Source organism: Carcharodon carcharias, chromosome 20, assembly GCF_017639515.1.
Source record: "Carcharodon carcharias isolate sCarCar2 chromosome 20, sCarCar2.pri, whole genome shotgun sequence".
Lineage (NCBI taxonomy): Eukaryota > Metazoa > Chordata > Chondrichthyes > Lamniformes > Lamnidae > Carcharodon > Carcharodon carcharias.
In genome coordinates this window covers 75,109,126-75,135,964 of record NC_054486.1, presented here as the reverse complement: position 1 = coordinate 75,135,964, position 26,839 = coordinate 75,109,126, and the positions used below count along the sequence as shown (strand labels likewise).

At 43.4% G+C, this 26,839-nt stretch overlaps 1 protein-coding gene across 1 annotated transcript in view; it reads right to left on the bottom strand.

Moving 5' to 3' along the window:
• Positions 1–26,442, bottom strand: part of eml1 (EMAP like 1) — a 233,323-nt gene extending 206,881 nt beyond the window's left edge. The window contains exon 1 of the mRNA XM_041214024.1: positions 26,245–26,442. Coding sequence (XP_041069958.1) covers positions 26,245–26,272 — 28 coding nt within the window. The 5' untranslated portion in view covers positions 26,273–26,442. The remainder of the gene's footprint in view (positions 1–26,244) is intronic.
• Between the last annotated feature and the right edge of the window lie 397 nt (positions 26,443–26,839).

Below are 26,839 nucleotides of genomic sequence, written 5' to 3'. Positions count from 1 at the left end.
GTAGCAAACTAATAAAAGCCGACTTCAAAAAAGATTGATGCAGATCTGCAAAGCTGGCAAATCAACAAACAATGTTGAAGATAGCGGCCTGGATATTCATGGAGTCGGGCCAACTACAAAAGCCTTTAAAATTGGCAGGCGTCACCCGATACCAGGGTTCCCGCCTCCATTTCCGTTCCCAGCAATGTTTGCCAGTGCAGGATAAGGGTGCAGGCAGCGAGCCCACGCACAGGACTTCCACCTTTGCTGGCTCTATTGCGGGCCTGGGTATTTCAAACCCCCCCAATCCTATCATTTTGATGGAGTTGGGCCCCTTTTGTTAGGATATGTGGTTCATGGCATGTCAGAAGAGTCATGAACCATGGGGAAACACCTGGTCTCAAGTTGGGAACAAAAAAAAAAATTAAGCATTCAACAATCCCTTTGAAAAACATTGCCCCTCTTACCTTCTCATGAATTTGTGAATCAAACACAGGCAGTGAAAGTCCAATTGAGGAAACATTCAATCCACTTCACACTGCTTCATCTTGTCCAAAACACAAAGGCATTGAAATACCTCTTCATAGAAAGATCAGGTTATTACAAGGTAATAAAGGTATCAATCACCCAAAGCCAGCACTCCCCTTAGCAACTGAATAAACAGACCACAGCTGAGCTAAGTTCATTAGCCATTCTTGGAGCAGAGCCAAGCATTCATAATGAGGCCATGTGGAAAAACAGATGCCTGCCCACCTGCTCAACGTGCTTTTGTTGACGCAATTGCCAGATGACTTCACTATGAATGCTTGGCTGTGTTCTTTCTCATGAGAATTTCAAAGAAATTATATGGCTCATTGGTTGTGTACCTAGGGCATACTAGGTGAGTGGGCGTGGAGAGCGCATGAGGGCATAATGAGGTCATGGAGGGAATAATGGGGTCATTGAGGGGGGGTGAGGGATGAGTGCTGGAGGACCTAACAACCATGATTACAACTGGGCCGGTGTCCCTGTGAACAGTGGTGGACCTTCTAACCTGCAGACAGGCTCATTTCCAACCCATGCCCACCTCATCAACAGGGCAGACAGGCCCCTCCAGGATAGAGATGAAATTGTGGGGTCAGGAAAATTCACAACTCTCAATATCCATCTCCTTGACTAATATTCAACTTAGTATTTCTGAAAACAAATAGTTATACTGGAAGTGCAGTGAAGTATGCACTTGTAATCTAACCAGCACAATATTTCATCTTTTCTTGTTGCAGGGAATGGATGGAACTAAAATCATCGTTTGCAGTAATGGTAGATTCAGACATTTCATAAGGTCTAAGTGAGCTCTGCCAGGGAAAGGGAAGAGGGAGGGGGAGGAGGTGGTGGGAGGGTTACTCTGAGTTATGCTTTCAAAAAAATGTACTTTCTTTTACACATTGTTAGGCATACTCAACTTGAACTCTGTCTTTTTAGCTTAAATTAATTTGTTGTGTTAAATTAGAAACTTCAACTATGAAAACAAAATAGTTGTACAGGCTTCAACCTTACTGGGATCAGTTCATTGCACTGGGAACTTATAACCTGATGCACCACATTAATTAGTGAACTGTAACATTTAACAGCACACACAACAGTAAAGCCAACTCACAACACATTCCACATTGACAAGACAAAACTGGCTCGACATCATATCCCTCGAAACCATGGCAGCTTGGAAATAGACAGGGAACTACCTGGATTGATTAAATGCTGGTTTCGTCATTGTAAACAGAATTCTTTTGTTTCAAGATACCTTCAGAAAAGACAAGGAGAGTGAAGAGCCAACCTTAGCACTTAAAGAAAGGTTGCTGTGAAACTTTTTCTCTTTTACATCCTACTTTAAAACAATGAGAATGCCATTGTTCTTTTGCCTTTTCAAAAATAGAAATTATTGTAAGGAGACTGACACAAGCTGTTCTTACCAATAAAAACTGTACAGGGAACTGAGCTTTGTCCTCTCAGGTCCAACTCACAGACAATCTATATTATTCTTACTAATCATTAATATCACACATCACGTTTCATTATAGTCGATATGGCTTTGGCTAGTAGAAGGTCTCCAGTTACTATAAGGTAACAGAAACCTCCACGAGTATATAAAGAATTTGAAAATGGCCTTTAAGCCTCCAGGACTGAGCTGTGAGTTGCAACTTACACAAACACATCAGCCATCTGGATCACAGGAGTGTACTGGAATCCTAAATACAGGAGCATAATTATAACTGCTTTTACAATAAAAAAATTAAAAATTATTGCCAGCCCAACCCAATACTAATTACAATCCCTAGCAATTGCACAAATAAAGTGATAAGAATTGTTGAATCAAGTCAGTCAAGCTAATTAATACAGAGATAAAAACAAAAAAACTGCGGATGCTGGAAATCCAAAACAAAAACAGAATTACCTGGAAAAACTCAGCAGGTCTGGCAGCATCGGCGGAGAAGAAAAGAGTTGACGTTTCGAGTCCTCATATCTGTCGAAGGGTCATGAGGACTCGAAACGTCAACTCTTTTCTTCTCCGCCGATGCTGCCAGACCTGCTGAGTTTTTCCAGGTAATTCTGTTTTTGTTCAAGCTAATTAATACTTCAGAATGCCCACATTATCTCAAACAAGCAACTGTAGCTGGCCCTGAAGAAAACCCATCATATGCATGTGGTAGTGAAACTCAGTAAGACAACTGTCGGGTTCAAGGGCTTATCAGAGACTCTCTTGCTCTTTTGTCTCAAGCATAGGAGCCATGGATATGGCAGCTCTGTAGAGTGCTCCATGGGAAGTTTGGTTTAGTTGTGTTTTTATCAGTAATTTAACAGACAGGAGGGGGATTAATTTAAACAGCCCTGATTTCTCCTCTCACTACCCATCCATAGAGAGAAACGTGTTTTTGACTTCTGATTTCCCCTTTATAAGTGGTGGCGTAGTTTCCCCAACCCTTCTGTTTGGAAGGATCCAATTCCCTATTAATAACCCCACAGCAAACTTGAGATAAAAGGGTTGGTTTATTTTACACACTCACAAAACACAGGAAGGGGCTTTGCAACATCCGGCCCATTTTACACTCATACAGTAAAAGAGGGATAAGGGAAAGAAAGGGGTACAGGGCAAGACCACGATAAAAATAAGAGCTATGGTTTCACGCAAGTCCAGAGTCCAGGATCAAAAGTCCAAAGGTGTATTCCTTCAGCAGTTAGCCGGCTGAAACTGGGTGATCTGTCTTCTGAGAAGAATGACTTCCCCGATGGAAGAAAATGCATAGAGATGAATGACTTTCATAAGCACAGGAGTTCCGATTTTCCAGAGCCCAGCAACTTACCTTGGACAGAGCTCTTCCCGCTGCTAGCTGTTAGGTGGTAAAATGGTGGGCTGCCTAGGTTCAGTTCCACTTGGCAATATTACAGGTTCTAGCAGCTCGGGGAAAGGTCATGTTGACATATGTCCCACTTTTTATCCTGGGTTTTGGACAAAGGATGTGTTTTTCCAGGTCTGGAATCTTGAGAGGTTGATTGGAGGAGTCAGGGTCCCTTAGTCCTTGCAGACATACCTTTCTCGTGGGCCAGAGCTCTGCCTTAGAGATGTAAAGGGTGTTGGTGCATTTCTTCGCAATTTGATTTTCTGTAGTCACAGGGGGTATTAGCACCTCTTCAAAGGTAATGAAGTCCCTGCTGGTTTCTGAAGGTTAGAAATTCCTCTGGTATGAGTCATGGCTTGTCAGGGTACAGCCTTTATCCATTCTTAAAATAAAATAATAAACTTATAAAGTAGCTAGGTTGATATAGATATATATTTTTCTTCCTGTCTTCTGGACAAGATAGTAAGCATGGAGATATACATATTATGCCTCGTTCAAAGCTAAAGAATGTACTTGAAGCTAGTTTGTTTAACAGCATTTCTCTGAGATACCTCATGGAGCGTCCAGAGTCTGAGGAATATAATACTACCAACGCTGGCTGGATTTTGGCATGCCAGGTAGGTGACTATGACAGTATCACAGGAAACTCCAATGTATACCTTCCTCCGTCTGAACAACGACCATTTGCCAATACTCTTTATTTCTTGTCACTTCCTGCCATGCCCCCAGACAGGAGGAGTGCACTGCACTGTTGGAGGTGCTGTCTTTCAGATGAGAGGTTAAACAAAGATCCCACTGCACTATTTCAAAGAACAGGGGAGTTATTTCTGATGTCCTGACCAATATTTATCCCTCAATCAACATCGTTAAAACAGATAATCAGGTCATTATCACATTGCTGCTTGTGGGAATTTGCTGTCTGAAAATTGTCTGCTGCCTTTTCCTACATTATAACAATGACTACACTTACAAAGTACTTCATTGGTTGTGAAGTGCTTTAAGACGTGCAGTGGTTGTGAAAAGCACAAACCTTTCTTTTTTTTACACTGTCTGCTTAGGGCTTGGCATACCTTTCCTAACCCCCTATTAAAATTGTTACTTCCAGTAAAATATTCAAATTAATGTGATAATAGAATTGCTGCTATAATCTCAGGCTCTGTGGAACATTCAGAACAAGAGTTTCTGGAGTGCAATTTCAGGCGTATGCTTGCTCTCATCAAGAGCCCTCTAGTGTTCAGTTACCAAATGGCAAATACAATAGATATCATTTTCCTCTCAGAATTTCAAGGTGACAAGAATCATCCTCAAGAATGAGCCTAATTAGCTGCCAAAAGGCATTGAGCAATATAATCCAGAAACCAGGCTTGGCCTAAATAGCCAAGTGGTTATGGTACTGGGTTTGTAACCCCAAGATCAAGAGTTCAAATCTCACAATGGCAAACTATGGAACAATGTGACTTCATCTGAAACAGATGGAAACAGGTTTGTACTCGAAAGAGTATCAAGAGTTCAAATCTCACAATGGTAAACTATGAAACAATGTAACTTCATAAGCTTGGCCTAAATAGCCAAGTGGTTATGGTACTGGGTTTGTAACCCCCAGATCAAGAGTTCAAATCTTCCAATGGCAAACTATGAAACAATGTAACTTCATCTGAAACAGATGGAAACAGGTTTACTCAAAAGAGTATCAAGAGTTCAAATCTCACAATGGCAAAACTATGAAATGGAAGAGACATTGATCAAGAGTTCAAATCTCACAATCAAGAGTTCAAATCTCACAATGGCAAACAATGTAACTTCATCTGAAACAGATGGAAACGTGTTTGTACTCAAAAGAGTTACAAGATTGTCATAATCCAGGAACCCCATCATCTAATAAAGTGATTTACAGAAAGAACCATAAGTACAAAGGATTTGGTGGTTTCCTTAGCCTTTAAGGATATCTTTTGAGTAGGTTTGACAGTGGGTGAACTGAGACTAATAACAGGAACAGTTAACGCTAACTTCTCAGGTTTGAATTCAACACCACCTGCTGTCATAATTTACTTTGAAGACCGTCTTGGAGAGGTCCCACCAGAGTCAAAAGCACAAATAACACCCTGAGGTGTGGTTGCTTTGACACACAATATGAGAAAGCAAAACGCCTGAAGGTTTCTGCTGGGTTGTAAAAGCATTAGGAAGAATAGCGACACGTTCAATGTTACAATGTTGAACAGTAAAGACAGAAGAACATTAAGTTGATCCTCACAACTTTTCCACAGTAAATCATACATCAAAACTAAAAATGTAACAGCTCCAATCATCTGTTCAATAACATCAACACTCTATTTCATATTCCCAAGAAAATCAAGATATAACATTCTTTCTTGTAATAACATAGGAAACAGGAGCAGACCGTTTAACTGCTAAGCTTGTTCTGCTATTCAATTAGATCAGAGAAATTCTCCCTGGTCTCCTGGCCAACCATGAAAACCAATTACCCAGTCGTTATCACATTGCAGTTAGTAGGAACTTGCTGTGCACAAAATAGGCTCCTGCATTTCCCTACAGTACAACAGTGACCTCACTTTAAAAAGTACATGTAAAGTACTTGGGATGTCCTATGGTTATGAAAGGTTCTATAGAAATGCAAGTCTTTCGTTTTAGACCAAGTATGACCTATAACAACTTCCCTTAACTGCTTTTGGTCCATTTCATTTGATATCCTTACTAGCAAACATCTATTGATCGCAGTCTTGATATTTCAATTGACCCAGTATCCACAGATGTCTGGGGATGTGAGTTCCAGGTTACTTTTTGTACCTTTTGTGTGAAAAAGGGCTTCCTGATTTCATTCCTAAATGGTTTTCAGATTTTCTCTGGATTCCCCAAAAGGAGGAAATATTTTCTCTGTCGTCCTTATTTAATCCCTATACTATTTTAAATACTTTAATTACACAACCCCCCATCCTTCTAAACTGGGGGGAATAGAAACCAAGTTTAGGCATCCTGTATTTACACCTTTAAAGCCTGGTATCATTTTGGGGAATCTGCGCTGTGGCCCCTTCAAGACCCAATTTATCTTCACTGAGGTTCAGTGCCACATGAGGTGCAACCAAGGTCCTGTACAACTGAAGCATAACGTCCTCCCCCTTAAATTTAAGTGAATCTTCTGAGGTATGTTTGTTACAATCAAGAGACCTGTGGTGTCCTATTACCAATATACCCACCAGGCTTGGACAGGTTTAAATTGAGAGTGGGAAGATTAGAAGGGATACGAAAATCCTCAGAGTTTGTGAGAAAGGTAAGACTGTTTGGTGCTTGGGGGTTTAAGGTATATAATCCATTAGATTTATCCTTCAGTTAAAGCTGAAGACAGTTTGTTAAAGGGCATTCCCCAATGTGCCCAGCATCTGAGGAATAAATTACCACCTACAGTCAGGCTCAGCCAGCCCAGGGGGCTATGAGTGAGTACTGCCATAAAACCTGCCATTGGTGCAACTGTGCAGTGTTCTTGCCATCACCATGGCAGAGATCAGACAACTCAGCACAGACAGGATTGAATGTGGGTTCCTTTTTCCGCATTGTATGTCAAGACCAGCTAAGCCATAAGGTGAGCTTGTCCAAGTTGATTTAAATCCATGCCACCTGACAAAGCTAAGGTAAAATAACAACAATAACAACAATAACCCTGCAGTTCTGTAACAGCCACAATCAAACTAGCACAGCCTTTAAATTCTTGCTGAGGAAATATAAATATAGACCCTGCAGAAGCCTGTGCTGCCCTTTGACAGAAGAGTGCTCACCTGTACCATTACAATGTCAGTATAGTCATCACTCTTTCATCAATTAGTAATGCATTTCTTGGAATGGCAACTTGTAGACCTCTAAATTACTGACTGCATCCTCTGTTTGAGATCTTTCCTTTAAGGGGAGTTTATTTACATTGATTCTTAGAATGCAGAACTGTTGTGGACTCATGTATGTGGTAAAGTCAATAACAATACTGTTATTGCCAAGAATACCAAGAATATTCTTGCGAATTGTCCTGACTGGTGCAAGATGAAAAGCTTTGACAACATGTCTTTTTCCAGCACCACACAATTAGGGCAGAATTTAGCCCTTGTCGGGTGGGCACGGTGGGGGCTGGACAGTCGAGAAGCCGACTGTCGCCCACGATCAAGGCTGGAAGGCGATTTCACTCTGGTAGGCCAATTAAGGCCCACCCACCGTGAAATGCGAGCTGCAGCACTCAGCGCTGCCTGTGTGGGTGGGGGGGAGGAGGGCAAGTGGGGTGAGCGCAATCTTCACGCATGCACTCAAGTGCGTGTTGGAGAATCTCCCTGAGGCACAGAGCTGCTTCAGGGAGATGAAGAGTTTTAAAGAAAATAAAGAGATGAAAAATGTTATAAAACATGTCCCCTCATGTGTTTCTGTCACATGAGCAGGGACATGTAATTAACTAAACTTTAAAATTTTTATTTTATTTTTATTTGCTTTAGGAAGCCTCATCCCACCTGTGGATGAGGTTTCTTAAAAAGTGCAAAGGCCGCTTCGCCTTTTCGCCTGCCAGCCAACTGTAAGGTTGGATGGGAAGCGAAAAATGTCTGTTAACTGAGACTTTAATGGCCTGAACAGAACTTTACATTGCCAGCAGGAACGCTGCTGATTCCCATGTACGCCCACCGACCGAAATATCGCACGGCTGCGCGTTGACACTCGCCCGACATCATTGTGCGCCATTTTACACTCCAGTGGGTCGGGCACCTGCCCGCCGAGGTAAAAATTTTGCCCTTAAAATCCATGATTTTTATAGCCAGCAAGGATTGGGCTCTTGGGTACAATCTTCTTGCTATACTCTTCCTGATATATATTTACTACATTGATATTGAATTGAGTACTTATATGTGACCTTACACTCTGCCTAATGGATTGCAGGTGTTGTGCTACGTAAGATCTCAAATAACCAAAAGCATCTCCATTGTTCTGGAACAGGGTGGACGCTTCTCCCTGCATGAATTAGTTTTCCTGTGTAATTTTAGGAGGGTCATCAATCAATGTAGGTCATTTCTGTTCAGAAGGAATTGTATCAGAATTTCTTTCCTTTGGGCTTTTTTCTTAGCAGAATCAGTTGTTCTACACACTCTATAGTCCATATAATGTGCTGTACTAATCAAGACCTGTCACTTACAGCCTAGGAAAGTCCCATTGTGTTTGCACTATGACACAGTGGTGGAAATATGTGCTGCAATCTACAGTGAACGAATTCTAGCATCTGTTAGCAAAACAGCAGTGGACATACAGGAAACATGACTTTCTGAGGTACCAGCTCTTGTGCTATCATAAACACCCGCATACACTAAAACACACCTGTTAGCAATACTAGATCAACAATTAAGTCTATTTAGGGCTGGACTTTATGGCCCCCAATTTGGGGTGGGGGTGGGTTTGGAAGGCAGGGGAGGGGAGCGCAAAATTGGCTGCCCTGCCATGGGTACCGTTCCCAGCACCTACCCACCTGCCTTCACACAAGCTGCTATTTTACCAGCAGTGGGGGAGATATTAGGAGGCCCACCCACCCATGGGCCATCTGAGGTCCTTAAGTGGCCAATTAATGGTCACTTAAGGACCTCCTTGCACCGCCACTGGGATTTAACCCACAGCAGGAAAAGCTCATGCCAAATGTGCAGCCTGGCAACTTTCACTGCTCAGGCTGGTGGCTGGTCAAGAGGAGGGGTACCTCCTATATGTGCCCCTTGTGCCCATGAGAGGCCCCCCAAAGTCTTCTAACCCCCATGTTCTCCCTACCCCCAGCCCTGCACAGGAACCAATCCCCACCCCTTCCCCCTACTCCCCCTACTCACTGAGGTCTGCCAGGCCTGGCTCTGGTAAGACCACAGACTTACCTTAAAGTCCGGGCTCCATCACCGAATGCCTTATTTGTGTCTGGCTGCAATTCCAGCAGTGGCCAACGCTCCCGGTGGCATTGCTGGGACCGGAGAGCTGCTGGCTATTTGATTGGTCGGCAGCTCTTGGCGGTGATCTTTCTCCCCATTTGAGGGAGGAAAGCCTGTGTTAGGCCAATTAATGGCCTAGTGGCACTTAAATAGCTATGGGGTGAGCAGGCCAAGCTTACGTGGCCCCCACCACCTCCCAAACCCATAAAGTCCAGTCCTTATTGTCTTTCACCAGCACAAACATAGTTAATTAATGACAACCAAAATGGATTCAATAAAGGTGATATAATCTTGATAGAGACTGAGAATGTTTAAAAAGATATTTAAATTCCAATAACTGACTGAAAAGATCACATGACAAGATTTCAAATTTTAAGACTTTCACTGTAACAAACAAGCTAGAAGCAACATTGACGACACACTATTTTGTAGGCAACTTAAATTCTAAATTACAGAAAATAAATTCCCCATTTAATTTTCAGCACAACTGAAGATCTCCCACTCTGGTTGTAATTTTCACTGTCTCTTTATCTTGCCGGAACCAGTCCAAAGCTTTTCTCTGCTCCAGATGGTCAGCTTCCTGTTCTGTTTCCCAGCTGGGTAACTTCTCAGAACTGACTTTCACTGTGAGGATTGCACTGGAGAATCCTTTTCTCAAGCCCAAGTTCAGTGAATCTTTTAGTCTCCTTTAAATCTTCAAGAAACTGATCTCTTCAATCTAAGCATGAGTTCCCAGCCACATTCTACACATTGAACAATAGAGTCAACACTTCTTGTTTGCTTCAAGTGCAGGACGAGTTGCCTGTCTCCTGCTCTCTATCTCTCAGCTGCAGACTGACTTGTCTCTGTGAGGATCAGTGATATCTTAAGAAACTCACAACCCAATACTATTTCTTTTTTTTGATTTTTACCCTCTCATGGCTCATCTCCATGGTAACGTGAATCATATGGGTCCTGTATCCAGGTAGAAATGCTAATTATCCAGCTTCTAGACCCCCCCAATCCTTTTATCATGGAATTAAACAAACAGTTTAAAGTGTAATTGTTTATAAAGACTGACATTCCTAACATCTCCGAGTGCAACTTGGAGACTAACAGTCCACCCACAGTCAGCACAGATGCTCTAGCCTTTGTCCAGAGCTGTGAATATCTTGCATCTTCTTAACAAGTCTCTTGACTTGGGCTGCTCTTGTTCCCATAGTAAGCAGATGGGCAATGGTCCCAAAACATAACAATCTTCTAAACTTCATATTTTAAACAAAGGCATGTTGTGTCTGTCAAACCTAATTGAATTCTTTGATGACATAAAGGGAGAATTTTAATGAAGGCTGGTGTTGTGTATATGGACTTTCGAATGGTGTTTGATAAAATGCCACATAATAAACAGAGCAGGACCAAAGGGGGATATGAGGGACAAAGCTAGAATATACGGAAAGATTAGCAGTTAACATAAAAAGGAATAATAAATCTTTGTAAATGCAAAAATAAAAGGATAGCCGAAGAAAGCCAATGAACAACCACAAAGAAAATCTTTTTGTGAAAACAGAGAGCATGTCTAAAGTGCTAAATGGCTTACGTTCACTAAAGAAAATGGTTCTGCACAGTAAAGAAGTCAGATATAGAGAAATTGAATAAGAGAAGTTAACAGGAGTTGTTTAAATGTTGGCAGCACTCAAAGCAGTCAGGATGGGATGCTAGGGAAAATAAAGGCAGAACCTGCAGCCACAATCTTTCAATCCTCGTTTGCTAATGGAGTGATGCCAGAGGACTGGAGGACTGCAAAAGTTACACTCCTGTTCAAAAAAGGGGAAAAGGTTAAACCTGGCAAGTACAGGTCAATCAGTCTATTGTCGGTGGTAGGGAATCTTTGACATATCGTAATCTGGGCCAAGATTTATTGGCACTGGGGAAACCACAGATTAATACAGGATAGTACAGGATAGCCAGCATGGATTTGTTAAAGATCAATCATGTCTGACAAACTGGACTGAGTTCTTTGATGAAATAATGGAGAGGGTTGATGAGGATAGTACAACTGATGTTAAGTATTTCAACTTTCAAAAACGTATTATAAAGTGTCATATAACCAAACAACCCACATTTAGGATCATTTGCAGAAGAACCAGAAGGGAGGGGAGGAGATTTTTTTCTTACTCAGTGAGTGTTATGACCTGGAATGCATTGCCTGACAGGGTGGTAAAGCAAATTCAATTGTAACTTCCAAATGTGAATTTGATATATACTTGTAAAGAAAAAATAGCAAGCCTATGGGCAAAGAACAGGTCAGTGGGACTAATTAGACGGTCCTTTCAAAGAGTTGATACCGGCATAATAGGCTGAATGGCTTCCTTCTGTGCTATAAGACTCTATAATAGTGATAGCTACAACAGGTCTGTAGACTGGATGGGCACCTGTGCATTAAAGGAGATATGTTTCTGATCATGCTCTCATGCTTATCATGATCCTGAACCGGGGTGCAGTTATGCTGAAAACAGAAAGGAAAAAAACATGGAAATGCTCATCAGGTCAGGCAGCATATGTGAAGAGATAGATGCTAGTCAATTGACATTTCACGTTGAAGAACTCCCTCAGGCTGGCTAATTATGCTGTTTAACCCCAGACTCTCTGTTGTCAGGCAAAACAAACCGAATGGTGCATTTGTATAAGCACTAAAACATAGAGTTCTGCACTTTAGTGTTTAAATGCTGGTTGTATGTATAATTAAAAGAAGAGCCGGGATATCTGCCTCAAACTTTGCATTAAGAGGTTTCAAGTTTTAAAAAGTCACTTTGTTTCACAGCATGGTAACTATAAATGGTACAATGTCCTAAAGGTGATCACATGTTGCTTCCCAAAATGGATATGAAGCCCGTTCATGCAATACAAAAGCTTATGATGGCCACACAAGAACTACTAGGTGACTAAGTTATTATAATACTTGAGCGTGCTGGTGCACCCAATAGTTATAGTTTCATCAGGATCATATAGTAATGTGCAGGCAATGGATTTTCAGTTCAATGCAGTAACATAATAGTTAGATAATTTTCAGTTAAATGGCTTCACTCTAAAAATGACTTTAGATCTCCATTTTTACACTAGACATCAGATTATGTTGCAGTCAAATACCTGAGACCCCATGCCGCTGGCTGTAAATATCTCAGAGAAGGAGATGATCAAAAAAACTATCTCTTACTCAACATCATGGTTTCTGTTTATGTTCGGAAGTAGTGATAAAGTACAAATTCAAGAATTCAGCAGAATGGGTCCCTTCTTCCGCTAGTCTATATTGGTATACTGAGCAAATCTGAATATCCTCTACACAATGTTTCTCCTAAGGCTGCATCTGAGCAGGATGCTGAATCCACACTTTACCACAAATACAATGATTATCACCAATCGCCAGCCTGGAACAAGACACTGTAATAGTGTCATCATCACCATCTTAGTCAACCTGACAGCAAAGGTCTGTTATCTGCCTGTCAATGTACCGACTACTGTCCATTTAATTTATGGACTATTTTCAGAATCACTTTTCAGGAATTAAATGGGGCATTGCATTACAATGGTAAAATTAAAACCGTGTTGGGAATGACGGAACGTTACTGTAGCTTCAGAGCCATAGGATTGAACAATTTGCTATCCTTCAGATGTGTGCCCATGTAATTCAATCAAGGTTAGGTTTTAAAGGTGTTAGACGTGATTCTGCTTTATTAATTGACTTTCCTAATACTCTAAAAGGTATTTATGTAAAGAGACAGTGGAATGATACTTTCTTGCCTCAGTTGTATCTGTTGCCCTGTATTACCTGCCAGGCTTCAATTTTTAAAATTGACCAGCCACAGAGGGGCAAAGGCCCACAATGAAGAGCATGCCTGTGAAAAAGAATAGAAGAGAACAAGTTATAAATCAGGAAGTAGTGATTAAATGAAGTCTAACTTGGGTTTTCTAAGCTGCCCGCATGAGAGGAAACAAATAAATTGAGGTCTGTGAGAGAATGAGTTAAAAGTGGAGGACTGCAATGAGTCTCAATTTCAATAGAGGGCATTGTAGTGATCAAGAAGCATATAGGTGGCACAGTCACAACTTAGAAGGAAGAAAACTTCAAAAGATTTTGGTTGTATCAAAAAATGATAACCCGTTTCACTGGTTAATAACCTAGACCAGTAATTTGATTTGTGAATATGTGAAAGGTTATTTCCAAAATGTTGTGGATGCACTCTGAATTTTGCCATCTGGTCTCAAAGCAATTTTGAGGTGGCTGCTGCTGGGGCTACAGGCAGTCCCACCACACCAAGGACCCAGGTAAGCCCGGGATCCAGGGTCTCACCAGGGTCAGACTGGCAGGCCCCAGCCAGGGGATGAGAGGGTAGGGGAGCCAGGTTTGAAAGCCAATGGGGGAGGAGGGTGGGCTGCCTCCGATGGGCCCAGATGGCCTGCAAAGGATGTCCCCATTCCTGCCCAACACAAGGAGCTGCCAAGCGTAGGCCTCCCTCCGCCACGGATACAATACTGGCAACAGCGAGATGAGGCTCTTAAAGTGGCCAAGGGTTGGAAGGCCACCTGACAACACTTCTGTACCTCATTTAACCGTGGTGGGGACAGGGGTGGGTGGGTAAGTGGTGGGCATGGCATCCGCTGGATTTTATGCCACCACCACCCCACCCCCCCCATCCCTAGACCTTCAAACTCACTGCGGGGAGCATATAATCCAGCCCTATGTAATTCTATAAAATATTGGAGGAAAAGTCACACACAGCAATGGTGTAGTTTGAGTTGAATGATTTATTCACAGCTACTTGCTGTTTTAGGACAAAGAATGACAATGCAAGAATGAAACATCTGGGGTTCACATAACGTTGGTAAACCCTCATTCCTGATGTCATCTGAATGCCTTAATGTATTACTGTAATGTAATAGTTGCCAATATATTTTATCCTATATAAATGATAATTTTCTAAAACATAGAAGCAACATCCCTTTATCAAAAGTGTTCTCAGCAGTAAAATAGCCCTCTTGCTTTGGCCAAAAAACAGCTGTTTATTTCTAATATATTGTGGATAAAAAAAAGTTCACACACAAACTGAGATAAATCTGAGGATGGGGTGAATTTTCCATTCCCAAGTCAATGCGTTTTTAAATGAATGAGACTCCCTGAGAAGAAATGATTATAATACTATATACAGAAGGTCAAAGGTTACTAAACACTTTGGCCTTGAGTGTGCCCCCAAAAATATGTGTTGAGTTAGGATTTTCAAAGATCTCCTATTGTCCATTATATTATGCCATTCAAAGAATAAAAAGAACCTAGAGAAATATTCCTCCTACACTGAAAGCAAAGATAATTCAGATTCAGGGAATGGTTCATACTTAATGCATAATTAACACTGTGGTTAGTCAGGTTGTCTTACACAATAGGCTTCCTTCATAAATCCCAAAAATAGTCAATTGTTGGCATTGAAATAAAATGCCTAAAACATTCACTTCTATTGTTAAGACTAGAGCAAAGAGAATCTACTGGTCTAAGGGTGTATTGTTTTCCATGTGCCATCCACTGGGGGAAGTATGTTATAAGGCAACATTGAGAAAAGGTGAAAATATTACTCATTTTCTCATTTGATATATCAGGGATGGTGCTGAAATCAATCAAGCAGGGATTTGCCAGATCTCAATTATTAGATATAATCCTTTAAAGGACTATTGTAATATTCCTAAACCCCTCCACATGGAAGGGAGTGATTTCTGATGAAGATGGATCCACAGGCGCTTTTAGCACCATCAGTACCTCAGTCAAATGACCATTTTTCGAATGTGTGCCCAGACATTGATTGTTGTCAGGCCATTTGATTGTGGTGACCATCACAGCTTTAGTTTGATTCTGCCCTCACCTGATGTCCACATATATGATCAGTAGTAGGAACTCTAACTGCTTTGTTGCCCCTCCCTGTCCCATTGCCACAGAAGCTGAGAGAACCAGGGACAACAGCATCATTGCTGGATTCCTCCAGGTGTAAGGCTCTTATAGATTGCACACTTGTGGCCATCAAGGCTCCCATTGGCCTGCCAGCAGTTTTCATTAACTGTAAGAAATTTCATTCTCTCAATGTCCAACTGGTCTGTGACCACCGCCAGCAGATGCTGCAGGTGTGTGCTCATTTTTCTAGGAGCAGCCATGATGCTTACATTCACCAGCACTCCTAGCTGTCACAGCTTTTTAACCCCTCTACCCACTCCCCCTTCCCCACCACCAACACCCACCCCCCCCACTGCCCCCCCCCCCCCCACCCCCCCCACCCCCCCACCCCTCCTCCTCTCTCTCTCTCTCTCTCTCTCTCTCTCTCTCTCTCTCTCTCTCCCCCCCCACCCCCCCCCGCCCCATAGTGCCTGGAAGGTTGTATATTCACTGACAAACCTAGAACGGAGGCTGAGGAATGTTGCAACTATACTTCAACCAGAACGACCATCAAGTAAACCATTGATCTCTTCAAAATGAGATTCAGGTGTCTGGACCAATCAGGTGGTGCTCTTCAATAGTTGCCAGCAAGGGTCTCCTGGATAGCGATTGTTTGTTGCACATTACACAACCTGCTGCTACTAAGAGGGGAAGCCCTAGTTGCTAAAGACATGGTGGAGTACCAAGCTATCTCAGGCAAGGAGGCGAGGAGGAAGCCAGAGCGGAGCTGCGGCATCCTGACAAGCCTATGGCACCACTTGGAGGACTCCAAGATATAGGCATCAGGGAAGCTCAGGGAACTCCTATACTTGGGTCCACATTCAAGGCTCACTGCAGCCACTCACTCCCGCTAAAGCCCAGATCCACTTGCTTATCAGCACCTTGCGCTTCTGCAATGGTCTATCTGATTGGCACATACACTATGGTCCACCCCAAACAGTCCCTGGATCGTCACATCCCACCCATGTATCTCACTAAGGCCACCATCACCACATTGAGACAGTCACAAGCAAATATTGCCATTTAATAAAGTGACATTGAAACATTCTCCATGAAACAAAATTTGATCTCACGCCCATGAAGCTTGAATGCAGTTAAAGTGCTTTCTTAATTCTTTTGCCCATGCTCCTATTTGGTGCTCCCCCTTCACTGCCAGCTGTAGTGCAAACAGGCTCTTAACTTTGCTGCCTTGAGCATTCGTCCTCTGGTTGCCTGAGGCCAAAAGGGCCCTGGCATGCTGAGGGGCTGCTGCACAGGTGCAGGAGCCTCTTCTGTCATTGTGCCTCTCTGGATCACTGGTGTCACTGGCAGAGGGACTGAGGAGCCACAGTCCACAGCAGGAGCACCTGAGGGGAGCCCCCAGGAGTAGAAGAAGCAGCCGGTCTTCCGCCATCACAAGGCAAACTGCACCTCCCTGCTGACCCGAGAGGGCCAAGGACCTCATGGAGATTCCAGGCACCTCTCATCTACCGATAAGGCAATGGTATGCAGGTTTGCACATACCTCTGACAGCCACTGAATAGTCTGCTGGATCTGGCTCTCCATGAGGGTCGCCAGTCTCTCAATGGAGGAAGCTACATGCACAGACCAGCAACAGATCACAACACTTGCGGCCTGGATGAACTCCTCTGCTGAGCCAGGGCGCGGATACCCTCTGGGATCTCTGGCAGGTCTTCTGTTACAATCCCTACAGAGACCAATAACTTTTAAGAACATATTTGAATTCCCAGTGACCACCTTAAAGGAATTGCACAAGAAGATTTCAAGCTTCAATACTTATACCATAACAAACAAACTAAGAGCAACATCAACTAAACGTTACTACCACAATCCTCCAAGTCTCAGTGGCCTCAGCTGTCACAGCCTCCAACAGCTTGTCAAGTGCTTGTGCTGTGCTTGAACTAGGTTGTGACTACAAATCTAAGTACAAACGCATACCCCCTGAGGTGACAGCATCCGAGCTGTTGGAGGGTGCAGGGCAATAACGTGAAGCTGCACCCTCTGAGGTTGTCTCTTCCTCCTCCTCAGAGATGGAGGGTTATCTCTAGAGATGTCATCTGTCTGTTGCTGTCAGAGAAAACAGTAAAATCAATGACCTTCTGCTACTTGGAAGGCACGATCATGCCTCATGCTCTCATGTTGCTCCCCCATGAGCTCTTTACTTGATGGACTCACCCTCCTCTTTAGTGCTCCAGCTAGTGCTCCAGCTTCACTGTCCACAATGGAGCAGGCTGTACACAGCCAGCTGTAGTGCCTCTTCCTTCATAGGCATTAGAATGATGATCAGGGGGGCTTTGCCACTGCTCCATGCTCTCCCCCTGGCATTCTGTGACCTCTTCACCTGTGGAGACATATAAGCATGGTTTCGTTTTCCAGACTATAGAGACCATAACACATAATTGGTCTGCACTCTTGCTGCAACCCCTGGGGTCAGTGTCTTACATGTGCCAGTATGGCACTCGGCAGCACCCTTGCATGGGTCAGCTGTGCCAGGCACATGCATCCTCACAGAGCTGCAGCTATTCCCTCTCCTTGTGGGCTCCCAATCGTCACCATCCACCCCATCACACACACTTATTTGCTGATCCCTCAAGGGAGACTGTGGTTTTTCACTCACCCTGGCAGAGTGGAGAAAATCGTTGAGCTGCTTGTGGCACTGCAGCCACGTTCTCCAGTCGACCCCATGGCTGTTGACCTCCTCCAATCCCTGCATTCAGGCTTCTGTGGTTGGGTGAGGGAGGACTCCTCCTCCAGCTTTTAAGGGAGTTGATCTCCCACCTTGCCCAAATAGCCAGGAGGAGGACACACAGAGAGTCATTGCTGAACCATGGGACCACCCAGGTTTTTCCCTTGGTCATGCTCACAAGCAACTTCCATAGGCTTCGCAATCTTCCTGATGAGGTGGGACTGGCAGCTTAAGGGATCTCCAAGGCTGAAGAACAGGTGATCCAAGGCTGAAGAAGGAGAGAACCAAGGCTGAAGAGAGGGGTGGTCCAAGGTAGCTGTAGCATTGTCTCATACAATCTTCTGTGCAAAGGTCAATAATGTTAATCCAACAAAGTGAATCTTCCTGCCTCACTGAGCTATTGAGTGCTGACGATCCTTTAATCATGTTGCTTCCAAGTCACGGCCCAGACCAATCTACCTTCTAGATTCTGCATGCTGATTAGTTGGTGGTGCCACTTGCCGGCTGCTAATTAGTCAGTTGGCACAAGATCACGATGGGACTGGAGATTGGAGCATGAAGGCCTTCATCGCTGCCTTTCACTTGCACCCCTGCTATCCCTTCAGGTCACATTAAATTTCCTATTTTCAAATACTCATTTAATTCCCTTTTAAATTATATCGTCTCTGTTTCAATGGCCACTTGTAGTAAAACACTCTCGGGTAGGTTTTCCTCAATTTTCACAAATTCAGCTAAAAATATTAACATTCTAATATCACATTGTTCTTCTGGCGATAGTATTTAAATGGAATTTAGATGATTTGTAATAAATGTGATCTTACATCTGGATCTGTTTATGTGATTAACTGAAAGATAGTACATCATATTGTCCTGTTCCAAAAGGTGCTCCACTAAAATTATGGAGTAGGGAGCAGCTTGGCAGCCGGAGCATTGCTGGCTTCATAACCAGATGATATTGTTCATGGGTTTCAGTCACAGGGAGTCCTGCCTGATTGTGTTTTGGTTTTTTAAAACTTACTATATTTGTCCCAGCTTCATGGCTTTGCTAGGCACAACATCTGGATCTGCACCTAAATCCCTAAAGTAACCGCAAGGCTATGGACCAGGTGCTGGAAGGTGAGATTAAAATGAGCAGCTGGTTCTTTTTCAGCTGACGCTGACACTTTGGGCTGAATGGCCCCTTTCTGTGCTGTAACTTTTCTATGCTTCTATCTAGGACTATCTAGGATATAGACGGGATGGTCAAATGAGCAGATAAGTGGCAGATGGAATTTAACCCTGAAAAGTGTGAGGTGATACACTTTGGGAGGAGTAATTTGACAAGGAAGTCTTCAAGGAATGGCATGACACTAGGAAGTTCTAGGGAGCAAAGGGACCTTGGCGTGTGTGCCCATAGATCTCTGAAGGTGGAAGGGCATGTTAGTGAGGTGGTGAAAAAGGCATATGGGACACTTGCCTTTATCAATCGAGGCATAGATTACAAAAGTAGGGAGGTCATATTGGAGTTGTATAGAACCTTGCCGAGGCTACAACTGGAGTACTGTGTGAAGTTCTGGTCACCACACTATAGGAAGGAAGTGATTGCACTGGAGGGGGTGCAGAGGAGATTCACCAGGATGTTGCTTGGGATGAAACATCTAAGTTATGAAGAGAGGTTGGATAGACTTGGGTTGTTTTCGTTGGAGCAGAGAAGACTGAGGGGCAACCTGATTAAGATGTGCAAGATTATGAGGGGCATGGACAGGGTGGATAGGGAGCAGCTGTTCCCTTTAGTTGAAGAGTTAGTCACGAGGGGACACAAGTTCAAGGTGAGGGGCAGGAGGTTTAGGGGGGATGTGAGGAAATTCTTTTTTACCCAGAGAATGGTGACGGTCTGGAATGCGGCTGCTTGGGAAGGTGGTGGAGGCAGGTTGCCTCACATCCTTTAAAAATTACCTGGATGAGCACTTGGCACGTCATAACATTCAAGGCTATGGGCCAAGTGCTGGTAAATGGGATTAAGTAGGTAGGTCAGGTGTTTCTCACATGTTGGTGCAGACTCGATGGGCCGAAGGGCCTCTTCTGCACTGTGAGATTCTGTGATTCATTCAAATTGTGGCAATGGGCATCTGTCCAATTCACCAAACTAATATGGGATTAGCTGGTCAGAAATACTGAAGAGTTCCCTCAATTTGGAACTTCAATTAATTCCCCCTCAGCTTCCCTCAGTGCTACATGTGATGACTTGGTGAAGATTGGCACATGCTGTCTGAGAGGACACAGTCTGAGTAATAGCTAACATTGGGAGTTAACAGCAGGTCTCCCAGTCTGTGAAGTACATTTAAGGAGACGGTGGTGATTTGGTGGTAATGCCACTGGACTAGTAATCCAGAAGCCTTGGGGACGCTAAAGCCCTTTAGGGAAGGAAATCTTTACCTGGTCTATCCTGCATGTGACTTCAGACCCACAGCAATGTGGTTTACTCTTTAATGCCCTAAAAGGTCAAAAAGGAATGAAACAGGATGGACCAACAGGCATCAGCCAAGCCAACGAAAGCGACAACGGCACAACTTGCTCTGTTGGCCCTGCAAAGTCCTCCTTACTAACACCTGGAGCCAAAATTAGGAGCACTGTCTCACAGATTAGTCAAGCAACAGCCTGATATAAACATACTCACAGAATCATACTTCACAGACAATGTCCCAAAAGCCACCATCACCATCCCTGGCTATATCTTATACCACTGGAAGGACAGACACACCAGAGGTGGTGGGACAGCGGTATACAGTCAGGAGGGAATTCCCTTGTTAGTCCTCAACATCGACTCTGGGCTCCATGAAGTCTCATGACATCAGGTTAAACACGGGGAAGGAAACCTGCTGCTCCTCCTACCTCCCTTGGCTGATGAATCAATATCCTTACATGTTGAACACCTATTGGAGGAAGCTTTGAGGGTGGCAATGGCATAGAATGTACTCTAGGTGGGGAATAATGCCCATCACCAAGAGTGGCTTGGTAGCACCACGACTGACCGAGCAGACCAAGTCCTGGAGGACATATCTGCCCGACTGGGCATGCAGCAGGTGGTGAGGAAACCAACAAGTGAGAAAAACCTACTAAATCTTGTCCTCATTAATCTACCTGTCAGAGATGAATCTGTCCATGACAGCAGTGGTAAGACCAGCCACCCCAGAGTCCTTTTGAAGACAAAGCCCAGTCTTTACGCTCAGCATACCCTTCATCGAGTTGTGTGGCATTAACATCAAGCTAAATGGGTTAGATTCAGAACAGATCTAGCACCTCAAAGCTGGACAATCAAGAGTTGCTGTGGGCGATCAGCAGTGGCAGAATTGTACTCAATCACAATCTGTAACCTCAGATACATATCCCTCACGCGACCATTATCTTCAAGCCAAGGGATCAGCCCTGGTTCAATGAAGAATACAGGAGGGCATACCAGGTGCAGCATCAGGTACCTAAAAGTGACCTGTCAAAATGGTGAAGTTACAACACAGGACTACTTGAATGCCAAACAGTGGAAGCACCATATGATAGACAGAGCTAAGCAATCCCACAACCAACGGATCAAATCAAATCTCTGCAGTCCTGTCACATCCAGTCATAAATGGTGGTGGACAAACAACTAACAGGATGATAAATATTCCCATCCTCAATGATAGGGGAGCCCAGCACATCAGTACAAAAGACAAGGCTAAAGCATTTGCAATTAGCTTCAGCCGTAGGTGCCAAGTGGATGATCCATCTCAGAGTCCTCTTCAGATCCCCAGCATCACAGATGCCAGTCTTCAGCCAACTCAGTTCACTCCACATGATATCAAGAAATGGCTGAAGGCACGGAATACAACAAAGGCTATGGGCTCTGACAACATCCTGGCAATAGTACTGAAGACTTGTGCTCTAGAACCAGCTGTGCCCCTAGCCAAGCTGTTCCAGTTCAGCTACAACACTGGCATTTACCTCACAATGTGGAAAATTGCCCAGATATGTCTTGTCCACAAAAAGCAGGCCAAATCCAAAGCAGCCAATTACTGCCCCATCAGTCAACTCTCGATTGTCAGCAAAGTGATGGAAAGTATTACTGACAGTCTCATCAAGCGTCATTTACACAGAAATAATTGAGGCTCAGTTTGGGTTCTGCCAGGTCCACTCAGCTCCTGACTTCATTACAGCCTTGATTCAAACTTGAACAAAAGAGATGAATTCCAGAGGTGAGGTAAGAGTGACTGCTTTTGACATCAAGGCCGCATTTGTCCATGTTGGCATCAAGGAGCCCTGGCAAAATGAATTGAATGGGAAATGAAGAGGGAAAAATCTCCACTGGTTGGAGTCATATCTAGCACAAAGGAAGATGGTTGTGGTTGTTGGAGGTCAATCATCTCAGTTTCAGGACATCACTGCAGGAGTTCCTCAGTGTAGTGTCCTTGGCCCAACCATCTTCAGGTGCTTCATCAATGAACTTCCTTCCATCATAAGGTCAGAAGTAGGGATGTTTACACATGATTGCACAATGTTCAGTACTATCGCAAGTCCTCAGATATTGAAGCAGTTTGTGCCAATCTGCAGCAAGATCTGGAAAACTCTCAGGCTTGGGCTGATAAATGGCAAGTAAGATTCGCACCACACAAGGGCCAGGCAATGACCATCTCCAACAAGAGAGAATCTAACCATTGCTTCTTGACATTTAACAACATTATCATCATTGAATCCCCCACTATCAGCTTCTAGGGGTTTACCATTGACCAGAAACTCAACTGAACTAGCCATATAAGAACTGTGGCTACAAGAGCAGGTCAGGGGCTGGGAATTCTGCAGAGAGTAACTCACCTCTTGACTTCCCAAAGCCTGATTACTATCTATAAGGTGCAACTCCAACAACACTCAAGAAGCTTGACACCATCCAAGACAAAGCATCTCGCTTTATTCGCACCCTGTCCATCACCTTAAATGTTCACTCTCTCCACCACTGACACACAATGGCAGCAATGCGTACCATATACAAGATGCACTGTAGCAACTCACCAAGGTTCATGCGACAGCATCTTCCAAACCCGCGGCCTCTACCACCTAAAAGGAGAAGGACAGCAGGGCATGGGAACACCACCACCTGCAAATTCCCCTCCAAGCTGCATATCATCCTGACTTGGAACTATATTGCCTTCCTTCACTGTTGCTGCATCAAAATCCTGGAACTCCCTTCCTATCAGCACTGTGGGTGTACCTACACCATACAGACTGCAGCAGTTCAAGAAGGCAGCTCACCACCGTCTCCTCAAGGGCAATTAGGGATGGACAACAAATACTAGCCTAGCCAGTAACACCCACATTCCATGAATGAATAAAAAAAGGAGTTGCAGCCCTTCTCTTTATGCTCTGCTGCAATATGTTGATGTCATGTTTGCACTTAGCCAACATCCTCAAACTGCTACCCTATTCAGCACAGCAAATCGAGATTTTACACCATTAAAAATGTATGAAGTTATTTAAATTATTTTCTGTTCTCTCAATGTCAGCATGCCAGGGAGGAAATGGTAATGTAATGTTGCACTATTGAAGATGACGGGGAAGGGAATCTCCAGGGTCCCTGCACCTGGATCGCTGTCTAACCAGTGTTGCTTGAAGTCGTTTTTGGTGATTGAGCTCAGTTGCACTGACTCTTATGTTGAAAAAGGCCACCAGCCTTTTAAATCAGGCCACATGTGTTATGGTTATGGGTAAGACTCCAGAGATTTCAGTGGAACTGTATTTCAAATTAAATTACTATCCTTAGGAAAGGATGAATAGGGGAAAAGAACGATGAGAAAGCCGCCTTGTAACGCCAGTCAATGGCGTTTTATAACATTTCTAAAGGCTAACCACATATTGCTCAAAGAGATGTAATGAACTTTGGTGCAGCTTGGCTTAGTGTATTTATAAAAATCTATTTATAATCTAGGCATTTGAACTTAGAACCATATAGGTCTACAGCAAAGAATTCTCACCTTCATCAGATTGTTCGCACATTGTAAAATAATTTCCATCCCATTGATTTCATAGTGCCTGTGTTGCATCTTTTCTAGAGTAGTACAAAACTGATCCCACAGCCCTGGCATCCATCCTAGTCCTGTATCTTTTTTTCTGCTTCAAATGCTTATCTACTCTTCCCATAGTAGAGTCTCTGCCTCAACTAGTCTCTGTGACAAACATTACTGGTCTCACACCATTCTGTATAAATAACTTTATTTCAAGCACACCTTCAATCTCTCTGTGACTATTTTAAATTATTGATCCTGACTCCCCAATCAAGGGACTTAAACTTAAAGAATTCAGGAGAACCAGTTTGGGGTGTGGCACAGTGTGCCAGGATGACCAGCTGTCTACCCAGCCCTAACTCCTGTGAAAGAAGCTTTTGAATGTTCTGAGCAAAGACCCATGTTGCAGTGTGTAAAGGAGTCCTGGGCCATGGAGGGTGCAGACTGGGCCAAGGATAATGGAGGAAAAATATTCTGTGAATTCTTCAGCAGTGCAGTGTGGCCACCTGTTCGGCGGGAGTGGCAATGGGTCCTTCTCCAATGGCTCATATACCAGAGAAAACATAGCTAATTTGAGGAAGATAAGAAAGAATAGTATAAAAACAGCCATATCAAATTACTTTCTTATGAGAAAGCTTTGTATGAGTGGAGAAAATCCTTTTGTACTCAAAAATGACAATTCTTGTTAGAAAGGTAATTAGGTCTGCATATTTCTCATCAGCACAGTACCCACTTAAAGTGCAGTTTGTGACATTTCCAGCCGCCAGCCACCCATACTGCTTCCAATTTTCCTGACTTGGGTTAATTATGTTTGATGAGACTCTATGTTGGAAGACATCCTAATGGACTGTAGCATTTTACTTGCTACGGCAGCTTAAAGGGGAAGGCCAGCAACTGCATAAAATTGAGAAGTGGAGGAATATTTCTGCACCTGGTTTTCAGGATTCGGATTCAGCTGAAGGCCTCCCTGCATTCCTACATTACTTGCTGTGGGATTGTCTGATGACAGACAGCCAAATACACCCACTCTAATCTAAATAAGTGATGACGTCTATTAAGGTCAATATGAGAAAGTTAAGTTTTGCTAGAGGCCCCAACTCTCCCTGGGTTCAACAAGTTGCTGCTGTCCACATTGTGTTTGTAGCTGTTTCTTTTCCATGTGATCAACAAGCATTCCAATTTAGGGTTTATTCATGGCAAAGAATTCTTCATAGAAAGTGCACTGTTGTTGCTGAGGTTTATTTACACTTCCTAAGGCACCAACAGTGAATGCTCCTCCATTGAATAGCAAGATATGTTACGTAGTTTTTGTATTGAAGATCTCATGTTTCTCCTATGCCTATCTGTCATTAGAATTTCCCCACTCTTGCCGCTTGTCATGGGTGTGTTGAAAGGAATAGCAGGTCAATTATGAACCTGTCTGGCTGCATAATGAACACTCTTTCCATAGTCAACAAGCCCTGGAGTAGGACTTGAACTTGGAGCTACTGGCTCAGAAGCAGGTGCGCTACGCACTGAGCAACAAGCCCATTCCCCACACCCCCACACCCACCACCCACCAATGCCCCCCACCCACCCCCGCCCACCATACTGTGCAGCTAGCATAGACATGGGATTGAATCCGGAGCCTTTCTGGTTTGTGTGATGCTAGATAATCACACTGAACCATTGGGAGAATTCTCCCAACACTTCAAATGTTGAGCACATTTCTTGACTCTTGTAAAATGTCCATTTTGCACTTAAAGAGTCCAATCTAATTTACAATAATATGAAAGCTCTTTCCTGTTCATCAGGGATCCTCAGAACCCTTATATATTCTGGTTAACTTGCTAATTGCCAGGAATAGCAATGCCATTCCAATTCAATTCTCTGAATAATGAAATAACCTAATACCTTTTAATATAATTACATTAAATGTGAATGTTTATAAGATGTAAAGGAAATGCCTTCATAAGAGAATTATTAACATTAGGAATTAATAGTACAGCAGGACTGCAACTCTCTAAAAATGGCACAGGGACTATTTTCACACATTTAAATGTGTCTCATATACCCATCTCTTGACCTCTGCTGTCTGTATTTTAACTCCATTACCCTATGGATATTTACAGATTTTGTAGTTCTGCAGAATTGTCCACTCAGCGGATGATCCATTTGACCTAGCTGCACATTTAAAATAAAAACAAGTTTAGCTTAAGTTGCTGAAGCTTGATGACTGGCGAGCATTTGCTGCAGAGTGTACAGCTTTTAAATCTGTACCACAGAGAACGAGCTGAGGGAGAAGCAATAAACTGAAACTGGCACTTACCCAGAGTTAATCCCTCACAGTCAGACATCACGTACAAAGAGGTTTTTTTTTATTTCTTCCCTTCTTTCCCACTTTTCTTTACAACCTAAACCACAGCAAAAACCTACAGTTAAGGTCTTTTACTGCAGTGCACGCTGTGAACAGTAATCGGTCCCAGCTGCAACTTGACAGCTATCCCCACCCTGCTAATGGAAACAAACAGTCCAGCTTCTCATTATGGGATGCAAAGAATGCACTTCTGTGCCAGGACTCTCAGCTCCTATTGGTGGATAAAATTACTTTTCCCCACCCACTCCCATCATATTCCCACCCAAGGTCACAGAGTCATAGAGGATTTTTTAATTGCCATTGAAATATTAACGAGGCAAGAAAGTGCATATACAGTTTGAGGATGGCTGAAGAAGGTCAGATTGATTCAAAGTGTGCTAATCACTGTATCAGCTGACGTCATGTAACAGTAAGAGACAGTGCTGCATTTTCTGCGTATAAAACCACAGGGAACAAGCCGTCACTCAATAAACTACACTGGGAAGTCCACAAATTAAAGTAGGAGACTATGATTTGAAAGGACAGTGCAAACATCGGCCGGAATGCA